This window comes from Oreochromis aureus, linkage group 15 (genome assembly GCF_013358895.1).
Source record: "Oreochromis aureus strain Israel breed Guangdong linkage group 15, ZZ_aureus, whole genome shotgun sequence".
Taxonomy (NCBI): Eukaryota; Metazoa; Chordata; class Actinopteri; order Cichliformes; family Cichlidae; genus Oreochromis; species Oreochromis aureus.
In genome coordinates this window covers 11,558,947-11,570,261 of record NC_052956.1, presented here as the reverse complement: position 1 = coordinate 11,570,261, position 11,315 = coordinate 11,558,947, and the positions used below count along the sequence as shown (strand labels likewise).

The window sequence follows — 11,315 nt, the reverse complement described above, 5'->3', positions numbered from 1 at the left end:
ATTTGTGACGTGTGTGTGCAGGGTTGCTACATGTGACTCCACTCAAGAAACAGTGTGTGATAGTCATCAGACAGGGTTCTCTCACCACTAGAGCTTGTGCTCTTCCACACACCTAGCACAGAGATCTGCCAGCTGTTAAGCCTACAAGCACTAGTGTAACCTTTTTCATTGTCGGTACTCCAGTCTGCTTCAGCTTATGAAACTCTGCGGCATATTCTGTAGTTTTTGGTAGTAATGCTTTGAATTTCATTTTATGTTAAGAAATTCTTCTCATATATCAAATATATACCACTTTCTTGTGGTAGATGGGAAGTAACTTTGCTTAAAATTTAAATCTGTTCATCCTTCACAAGCACGCAACAAGAGACGCAACTGTTCAAGGCCTCTTCCGCGTTACAGCTCGGTTGCGTAGCAACGTATACACTTTCAAGAGTAGTTTGACAAAGACAGAGGGACGATGATAAACAAAGGCCGCCTCTAGAGGCTCCTTCTCTTACTATGTGAGTTGCCCGCGTCTTTGCCACAATAATGTCCAAGGCACATGCAAAGAAAAAGGAGTCATCTTCGAGCAAAGTGTCTTTATCCGACCGGCAGACGGAGTGAGTTCAGTGTAATGAAAGGAGAGACATAGTTAGCTTTAGCGTTAGCTACCATTAAGCCACTTAAGAAGAGATGTACTTTAGTATTTATAGTATTTCTTTCCCTGTCTGAGGGTAAAGGGGAACTGGTTGGGTTTAAATAATAAATCGTGGAGCTGTGTTATTAAAAACTCGCACAGAACAAATGAAGTATGTCATAATTTCAGAGCAGCGTCTCTAGCAGCCACTTCCTCTGAGAGCCTAGGAGGTGTGGGGAAATACAGGGTCCCCATTTGGCCCGAGTGGAATGATGCAGACGTCAACAGGGAGAAATGGGACTCAAACAGAGGTCCTGAAGATGGCAAGCCAACCAGGAGTCCTAGTGCTGTAAATATGGAGAGGACAATATTTACTTTTTTAAAATAATCAGTTAATTTATCATTACCCAAACTATCCTGTAAAGAATATATAATATGCGTAGCTAGGGTTACATAAATTGTAAAGTTGTGTTAATTTATGGTTTCTGTACTTCACATTCACTTTGTTCCCTTTTGTATGCAGCCATTTTTTGAGGATCCCGAAGGAAAGCTTCTTCTGCCTCCGTGTTTGAAAGTTCACACCTGGAAGCGCCCAGCAGAGTTTATTGTTGACAAGGTAACCTTCATGCTTCTGTTTCCTGCCCGCCTCGATTTTGCACTGATGACTGCTATTATACAAAAGGGCTTTCCACCTAGACATCGGCAGTTCATTTCACGTTTTATATACCTGGCAACGTTAACAATGATATCCAGGGTCCCGAATATGCGTGCAATAGGTTTACACATTTTAATGTCAGTTGACATTAAATTTTAAGACAATTCCTACTTCCTTTAGCCTTTTCGGCCGTTTGTCATTATTGGATACTTTCTAGACTACAGGATAGATCTACTTATAAAAAAGGCAGGCTAAAGCTGTTTTAACTTTCTGTGTTTCTTTGCCACACAGTGTGAAATATAGTTAAGGAAACATCCTCTCTAGTCCCCTCCAATGAATTTTTAATTGCATCACTCCACTTTTCTGTTACCCCCTTCTTAGTGCAGTATTGAGCAATTACTGCAGGCTTCCTGTTTTTTGAATTAGTCCTTGCCAGGTCACATGCTGCCTTTTCACTCAAGATGTCAAAATCATTTAATTAATTTCATAAAAGAGGAGCAGAGGCGAATCACAAAAGCCATCAGCAATGCAGATGGAGGCAGCAGCTCTTCTACAGCATTCTCTCTTCAGTCTGTTTCCACAGAAAGTATTACTAGATTAGCAACGTTGTTTTTGGATATGGTTTAAATTTGGTTCTTGCTTAGAGTTGCTTGCGATTGTACAAAACATTTTTTTTAATCTTGCAGCCTGCCTCATAGTCAGCTGACCCATTTATCCATATTTAATTAGTAACATGGTAGAATCTATGAACTTGGTTGTCAAATATTCAGTGCAGACACAGTTCTGGGAGTGTCATGGTAAAGTTACACCAGTTTAGGCCCTGGGTTGAGCTTACTGTGTACGTCCCTCATTCTTTTGTACTTTAAACTGGTGACATCAGTATTGTAAAGCTGATATGTTATTACAATGAATGCTCTGCACACATGCTACAATACACTTTATCCTGAGTGCAGCTTTTTCTGTGAGTTTTCTGTGACGATTCTCAAGCGAATAAATGTCTATTATAATTTACCTACAGTGAAAACTATTTTGCTTTATTTTAGACTCCCACTGTTGTTGACAATCAAATGACATTTGACCTAGTCTCCCCCAATTGCCATCTGCTTTGTAGTGAGGTTAGTATTCAATATTTGTTTTCTACTTTACACTGACTTGTTGTTAGCTGTCATCCATCAGTGCTCAGATAGTCTAATTCCAATGTCAGGAGAGTGATGTCTGACTGACAGAAACAAATTATATGGGGGAAAATGTAATGCCCTTTGTGAATTAAAAATCAGATGATTGAGGATTTCGCTAACACATACAGACCGTTTTTTCCTCTCTCTTCTTCATCCTGTCTCTGCTCCATGATCCATGAAGCTGATGAGGTGGATTGTCAGCGAGATCCACATTCTTTGGATGCAGTTTAACTGCCCATCTACAGAGCACGAGGGATGGAGACCTTGGGGGCACATCTACTCTATGTGTAAGGTGGTGAATGGTCATGTGCCACTTTTCAACAGCTATGGCAAATACAGCGTCAGACTTTACTGGATGGTAAGGATGCAGACAGAATGCAAACACATACTCAGACATAGCTATGTTTCGGAAGAAGCCCATTTTACTAGTGAGAATTGCTTTGATTTGACGTTTATGCAGAACATGGTGAGAAACTTAAAACTAGAAAATTCTCTTATCACTACTTAGGAAGTCGCAGCTTTACGGCAACTGTTTGTTAATGAATCTTTCTTAAATAGGCATAGCTGGATGGCAAAACATTGCATTACATTCTTCAACAGACCACAGGATGTAGCACATGAGTAGGGAGTGGTAACGGACTGATGGGGGATGTAGGGGGGGGGAGGGATGAGAAAGCCTTATCCTCTCAGAGCTCAAATCAATCAGTCTCGCTGCTGTGCCAAAAGTGGCTGGTCTTCATACATTGCCTGATGAATAGATAAGGCTTAACAGGAGTCAGCTGCTTCTCACAGAGCAAAGCTCAAGTTTAATAACTACACTTAGTAAAACCCTGAGAGCAGGCACAGCCTGTGAGGATTTTTTTGCATGATAGCGTTGTTCAGTTTGATTATGTGGAAGTGTAAAGACTTCACAGGTTTAAAAACATCATTGCACAGGAACACAGTCTGAGGGCTTGCCATAGACTCTCTGTATGGCAGACCTTGCATCTTTGTGTCTTTTCAGAGGGAGAGACAATTTGGGTCAGCAAGAGAGTGAAAAAGACAGAGTGATATTGTTCTGTGACTGTGACACTGTGATTCTTGCCTTGACAAACAAGACTGACATGGTTGTAGGCAGCCGTCGGCGTGCCAACCATAGCACGCTAGCAGATGGTTGTTGAGATGGCATTAAGCACCCAGCCCCCATCTCCCTCTTCCCATTTCCTTCTCTGTTTTTCCTTAAAGGCTGCTCCTTTTCTCTCAGTCATGTGATTCTTTGTGGTTCCGCGCCTATATTTTTCACGAATAATTTCTTCACACCGTATGGATCCTGTCAACACTGCGTTCCCATTCCTGCTTTTCTTGATCTGTCCTATAATTTCCCCAATTGCACTGTATATTCATCCACCGGTCCTTCTCTGGGCAGTGGTTTGACGAGAAAAGGGTAGAGCAAGTGAGAAATGGTATATTCGTTCGACCTCTGTGTGGGTTTGCATTACTTGGGTACACTGTTCTCATAGATAAGGAGAGCTGCAGATGTGATTATTACCTGCTTTGCTGCGTTTCCTTACAAGCAGCGTGAAACTCCCTCAGATGGCCTCCAGATAGACCACAACACAGATAATGGCTTAAAACACAAGCATAATCGTGGCAAATGCTAGGAGAAATGTGGGACAGCAATACCAAAAGGCTGTCCTATCCTAAAGATGCAACCCCAGTTCCAAAAAAGTTGGAACTCCAAAAAAGTTGTTTATGGACTACACACTGTGTAGTCCAAAAACAACATGTATTGTGTAAAATAACAAAATAATCTGCCAGATAATCATCTAAACAACACAAATCAATGGTTTAGCCCTCTTATTTGAGAAGCACTCATTGTTACGTCATTTTATTTTTCACTGTCTTTTCCTTCCTTCCTTTCTTTTTTCAGGGTTGTTGGAGAAAGATATTAGTGGATGATTTTATGCCATTTGATGAGGACAATAACCTGCTTCTCCCTGCCTCTACCTGTCAGTCAGAGTTATGGCCAATGCTGCTGGCTAAGGCTCTAATTAAAGTGGCAAACACAAAGTGAGTTAACATATGTTCAGACAGAAACTTTATAAGTATTTTAGTACTACCCCAAGGAGCTGGGGAAATAATTTATAATCCTAATGTAATGCTGCTTTAGAACAGACCTCGGGTTTTTTGTAAGTAGGAGCAAATAAGGCCACAGTAAAAATACATCACACAGTATGCACCCCAAGACTGTACACTAAACCTACTTTATTTCAGCAGGGTTACTGTACAGTGTTAAATTTTAATTTATTTTAATAAATATGTATGGGGATAAACTACATATGCATGAAAAATTGAGAAAGTCATTAAATCTGCTCACTTTGTTTTTTGTTATTTCCTCCCCATCTAACTGCATTGTAGATATTTAACTGTTTCCAATTTTCACTGTGAAACTTAGTTTCAGGACGTTAATCCCTAAGCTGGCAAACATAAGTGTGTTGCCCACATTTGTTGAAAAAATTTGAAGCTTACACACATGCACAAGAACCCCCACGGAGTGCCATTTGCTGAGTTGGCTGCACCTTCCCATGACTTATTCTGTGTATTTGCCATGGGTGTAATTTGACAGTGTAATTTGGTGGCAGATAGACAATGTTCATGCCTCTGATGGGGCTGTTCTGTTGTCTCTTGAAGGTTGAGACATAGATGTTTCTGCTAGGGCAGAAAATAAAGAGTCTTCCTCACAATAATAATAATAATAATAATTTATAAGACAGGTTTTAATATAATAAATGTCTAACTTACCTGTTCAGGTGTTCGCCACTGCTTTTCAGAAAAAGCATTTGTCATTTTTTTGTGAAAAGCTGAATATGAGGGCTCTTTCACTTTGGTGCTGAGAAGGAATTTTGGCAGGATTAAAGACTGTGGCATTACCATTTAAGTTTTATGAATTTCACTTACTCGAACATAGTATGAATATGGACTGGATGTGGACGTCATAAAATCCCAAAAGGACCAATTAAAGCAAGGGCAGCTGTCTGTTTCAAGCAAAAATTGTGTGAAAAGGATACCTAATGTAGACATTCTTGCACACACACGTCTCAGAATTATTTGAGCAGTAACAAGGTTGACCAACTAATGCAAATTCAACAATGCTGAGTGTAGCCTGAACCTAAATTCTCGATATTCTTGATATGTATTAAAAAAACCTATACTATAAAAATGCCCAGGTCAGGATAATGCCTTACAGGTTTATTGACTTGTGACTCTTAGAATACTACTAGGTATCAATGACCTTTGTTGTCCTATTAGCTGTAATTCAAAAGCATGATCGGAAAGTAATTACACAATCTAAACACACAGTTCTTTACTATGTTTGAAAACAGAAAGAGACATTCAATATTTCTTCTCAGTTAACAGCATTCTCATGATTTAACCACCCTGTCACCAATCATATTAAACACTTATTTCCCGTGTTGAAACCGTCACCTCACATGATCTTTTTGAGAACAGTGCCAGTGCTAAAAATGGTAGTTTGAGTGGTGTATTTGGTATGTTGCATATTTTGAACAAAAGAAAAAGAAGTTCTTATGTGTTTGTTTCTCAGTTTGTTAGATGTCTGCGGGGGGATGGACGAGTTCACTTTTATCCACACCCTCACCAGCTGGATTCCAGAAACTCGTCCTATAAAGTAAGGACTTAAATGGTTGACTATAGTTTTTGATCTATAGTATGATATGTGCTTTGTATGTTCTATATCACTTTCTGTTCAATAAATTATACACTGACGGGATGCTTCAGTAGTACACCTGTTCAACTGCTCATTAACACAGATATGTCAGCCAATCACATGGTAGCCACTCAGTGCATTTAGGGATGTCGATATGGTCATGATGACCTGATTTAGCTCAAAATGAGCATCAGAATGAGGAAGAAAGGTTATTTACATGACTTTGAACGTGGCATATTTGTTGGTGCCAAATGAGCTGGTCTAAGTATTTCAAAAACTGCTGATCTACTGGGATTTTCCCACACAACCATGTGCTCCAAATGGTCAAAAAAAGAGAAACTATCCAGTGTGGAGGATATTGTCTTGGCAAACTTTAAGTCCCCTAGACATTCAAACACAACAGCCACCTGAGTATTGCTGTTGACTACAACGATGACTTTATGTAATGTGCCATGACTCAAACCTCAAATCATCTCAAACTGGTTTTGTGAACATGACAGTTAGTTCACTTCACTCAAATGGCCTCCACAGTCACCAGATGTCAATAGATCCAATAGAGCACCTTTGGGAGTGTGGTGGAACTGGAGATTCAGATCATGGATGAGCAGCCAGTAAATCTGTAGCAACTGTGTAGTGCTGTGATGTCAATACCAAAATCTCAGAGGAATGTTTGAAGGCAATCGGGTACTGGCAAAGTGTACTAATAAGGTATCCAGTGGCTGTACATGGAATATATGTTCCGTTTACTGTGTGTCTTTGTTAACAGGGCTGATATTTTTTATTTTTTTATATAGTTTAAGGGCTGTGGCAAAAATAATGCAGAAAATTGCATCTGTCCTCAGAGATGGAAGGAGATATGTTGTATACTGGAGGGAGAGTAATTTCAGTGTAGAACTGCAGCTCATCAGTGATAGAGCTTTAATGGGGCAACAGTATTTGGTGGTGGAGGCAGGGAGTGTTATTCTCTGTAGCTCAGCAGGTTAGCTGTTTTTAGTGGGTCGCTTGGGGAATCTTATCAACACGTGCAATAAATGAGCATGACGTTTGCTTGTGTTTCAGACTGATTAATGAAACATGAAGTTGTAGTTACTTATGCACTTGCCCACACAGAATACACAGGATCCGATATACCTCAGTTACTGCAAGGTAGAAGTTCTGACAATATAAACATAGTAAATAAATATATCATTATGTTAAATGTTATGTGACACTGTAAAGGACCTTTAGGGTGCTTCTTTCCTTTGCTTATAATATTCAATTATATTGCTGAACACAAAGACGGTCAAAAACGCTAAAATAAATAACACATTTACATCCTCTCTTCCTTTACTAATAACAAGTAACTGTGTATTAGTGCAACTAATACTGCCGCTTGAGCAATATTAGCTCAAGTTGTTTTTATTCATACACCGCAGCCCTAACCTTTCTAGACATTACCATACTGAGTGATGCATGAGAACTTCAGAATTGTTCGGACCAGACATTAAATGGACTTGGCTTTTCCTTTACGCTCCAAAGCTCCAAAGTCCATGTCATGTCCAATTGAGCTCATGCAAGAATAGAGAAACTAATTGCATGGAGAAGTCAAATGAAATAAGCTGGTGACACATGTTTATCTCCTGCATGCTCTGTCCAGTCATCACCTGTTTCCAAACCTTTGAAAGTGCAGACTGGTGAAGCTGGTATACCTGAACAACACTACAGACTTTTATTTTTGCTCATTCATTTCTTTGTGAGATGTTCAGGGGGCTTCTTGCACGTACTGGCTGTAGTATCAAGTCCACCTCCCCCACCCGTCCACCTCCACCCCCGAATCAGTAAAAAAGTCAGTAATTTCCTTTGGATGCATGCTTGCTTTTTCACATGACTGTGTATACGACAGCCTATTGTATTGCAAACAAAGGGACAGTATAGGAAGAGGAACTGAAATTGCAGTAGTCACAAAGACACTAAGCAAAAGTGTACTTCATTTGATATCAGACACACTTAAAGTTGGCATGAGTTACAAATAAAAAGGCTTTAAATCCAAACAACTACTAGGGTTAAGCCTTGTTTCACTTTTCTGAGCTGAGCAGTTTCAAACATATTTCAGGCCTGCTTCCAGAACAAAATGACTGGGTGTGCATCACAAATTAGTGAGAATGATCTATACCTATAGACCTTACAAAGGATAACCTTGGAAAAAAGCGGGAGCATGGTATAATGGTTGTCAAACAACGTCTTTATTGATATATACTCAGGTGTCAAAACTCATTATTAAGGGTACTGGTGACATTGTGAAGTGTTTTCTATTCGGGGCAAATAGTTAATAAGTGATTACAGTGAAACTAATGTAACCTGCTGATAATGTTGTCTTTACCTCTCTTTCAGGTCAGTGTACTTGAGAGAAATTTGGGATTTCTTACAACACTCCATTCCTACATTTAAACACCTGGATGACAGTTTGCCAGTGACGAAGCCTGAGCCCGCAGATGCAGCTCAAGTCAAGGATTCCACCCTAAGTGACAGCAAGAATCAGCTACTGGAGTCAGAGAAATGTAAAGGTACATATTGTGCCTCAGTTAGACACAACAAGTAAGACACAAAGTCACAAAGAGGCAAATAATTATGCAATTATACATACTTGCAAACTTTTGTCTCAATTACACACTCTGCTTGCACGTTTAATTGAGTGAGTAAGTCAATGCAGTCAGCCATTACTGTCATAATTTGTATGCACAGAATTGCTTTGCTGCTCAGTTAATTAATTTATCAGCAGATGGTTTTAGAATCATTTCTGTGTCCTGTGTCTTTGTAACTGTGCTGTATTAATGGATTTATATGTCATGTCTACATTTCCTTTGCTGAATTAACAGCTATATGCGATATATATTTCCTTTCCCAAGGCACACCAGAAGCCAGTCTGCTTCTCACCACAATGACATAAAAAGGACAAAACTGAATTTCATGAAACTTGGTAGAGAGGTAGAGGAAGGTCTGCTTAATTTAAATATGGAGGTCCTGCTTAAGAGTTCACAAGTATAGAGTTAATGCTTATAGAGCTAAAGAAATCCAACTTGTAGCAATCACAGTTTTGGTCTAGGGATTTACTTTAGGACAGGACAGGCTTAAGACCTAAAGTCACTACTTTGCTGTACTTCAAAATGCCAAACTTTCTGAACTTCGTTGTCAGCCCTGGGGCCTCTTTCATGTTACATCAAGAATAACTTCCTGTCTTTTGTGAGGTCTGCAGCCCATATATTATGGAGTGCAGAGGGTTAATGTGTGTATGGTAGACCATAAATAAACCAGCAGAGGGAGCTTTAGAAGGGTAAATTATTTGGTGCTCCCGCAGGGCAGGAGAGCTTCCCCGGTCAACTGTGGTTATCTGAGGAAGATAAAAATGAAACGTCCTCACAAATGTATTTGTTGCTTGGAGTCATTTCAGGCCATAGTAGAAATACAATGCTTTTTAAGGCTGTACAGTTCATTTAAATGCTTTGCTCAAAATGCTAATTGCGTGGATAAATTAGCTGAGGTCTTGGTGTTGCATATTAAAGGTGAAGGGGCAAAACAGGTAATTATGAGGTAATTATGTGGAAGCTTCCTCTTGTATTAAAACCCGCATATGTAATATTCAGAGTAGTGAATTCAGAAATCCTTGTGTGATGTTTTGCTATTTTCAACTTCTATATAAATTAAAATCTATCTTTGTTTTGCTCTCACATTCACCCACCTGCTCTTTCTGACAGTAGACTGTTCCCTGTGCTCTGCTACAGTCCCACTTGTTTGGAATAACTCAAGTGTTGCATATTAACATAATGTGATGTCACGCATGTGAAGGTGGTATTACTTCACAAAACATTTTCTGCTTGAGGGAAATCTGCTGCATTGTCCTTTTCTACGTGTGCAAACACTAAAAGACCCTACACGTTTCTTCTGTTTCGCTGTTTTGGTGCTCACTGTGAAAATCCAGTGAAATGCTAAATTACTACTCAATGTGAGAACAACTTCTCTTTTCAATTTTTAATGTGTAGCCTTTATATTAGCCTGGCGGTGTTCCCATCACTCTTCACCATGGTCTGCCAAATTGATTTTCCATGTCTCCTGGCCCATGTGCTCTTATATGATATACTTTTAAGATGCACTAAAGGGGGAAGAACTCCCTAAAGAACCTCAATATAGCCTCATTGTTTATACCTGTGGAGGACAATAGTGTTTTTTAATCTAATCTTTCTAATCTGGGAAAATAGGGGTAAATGTAATAAAAGGATAGAGTGCAAATAGAAATACACAATGTATTGCCAACTGCTGCACCTCTAAGAAAAAACAAACATACAGCACGTGGAACACAAAAATTAGAAAATACACGGATATATAGGTCAACAATCTTCTTATAGTGTGAATGTGTGAGAGAGAGGGTGGGAGTATCTGTGTCTTTGTCTCAAATGTACTTGATAATGAAGGTGTAAAGCCGCAATAACGCCCCCAGGAGCCAGAGGCAGACTGAGATGGAACCAGGACAACCGTGCAATCCACAGCTCCCAAGAGTACCGAGTATTTGAGGTCACACATCTTGGCGACATCCCCGGAGGAAGGCCCCATGGCCAAAGGGTGAGAGTCCCAGAGGACCAGAAGCAATGGGAAGTTGACCCTGCTAGAGGTGGGCCACCCTTGCATGAGTTGAGAGCCGGATCCCAGGTCCCAAGGAGGAGGTCCAAGCCAGGAAGTGGGCCAACGACCACACCAGAACATCCAGCCATGCACCGTGGAACCAACAAACACCCGCATCCCAGTGAGAGGGAGAAGCCTTCAGTGGGGAGCATTGACCATGTCCCACAGGAGCAAAGGCTCAGCGAGCCCCAGCCATGCACACACACACTCATACAGACCATTCGCTCACTACCTCTCACCTAGGGGTAGGCTTAAAAAATTTATTTTCCGATTCAAATCGATTTTTAACTTGAATAACTTAATATTGATTCATTAAATCCTGAATTGATTTTTAAATATAAATTTACTTTGCCAGAAACGCCAGAATCTCAGGTTAAAGCTCACAAAACTATTTCAACAACCACCAAATAGGTAAAACAGAAAATGAGAGCAGATAAACACATTCGGCACAAAGATGTAAACACAAAGCGCGGATCGTTCACCCGACGGCACACAAACAGACACGCC

At 40.0% G+C, this 11,315-nt stretch overlaps 1 protein-coding gene across 5 annotated transcripts in view; it reads left to right on the top strand.

The window, feature by feature from the left end:
* Nucleotides 1-401: 401 nt before the first annotated feature.
* The window catches only part of adgb (androglobin), a 38,236-nt gene continuing 27,322 nt past the window's right edge, over nt 402-11,315 (top strand). For 2 of the 5 annotated variants that reach the window (XM_039599476.1, XM_039599475.1), the window contains exons 1-9: nt 402-599; nt 806-965; nt 1,140-1,232; nt 2,315-2,386; nt 2,631-2,807; nt 4,359-4,498; nt 6,033-6,116; nt 8,526-8,698; nt 10,627-10,929. In XM_039599476.1, coding sequence (XP_039455410.1) covers nt 529-599; nt 806-965; nt 1,140-1,232; nt 2,315-2,386; nt 2,631-2,807; nt 4,359-4,498; nt 6,033-6,116; nt 8,526-8,698; nt 10,627-10,929 — 1,273 coding nt within the window. In that variant the 5' untranslated portion in view covers nt 402-528. The remainder of the gene's footprint in view (nt 600-805; nt 966-1,139; nt 1,233-2,314; nt 2,387-2,630; nt 2,808-4,358; nt 4,499-6,032; nt 6,117-8,525; nt 8,699-10,626; nt 10,930-11,315) is intronic. The other 3 variants (XM_031727639.2, XM_031727638.2, XM_039599477.1) reach the window with 2 other exon arrangements.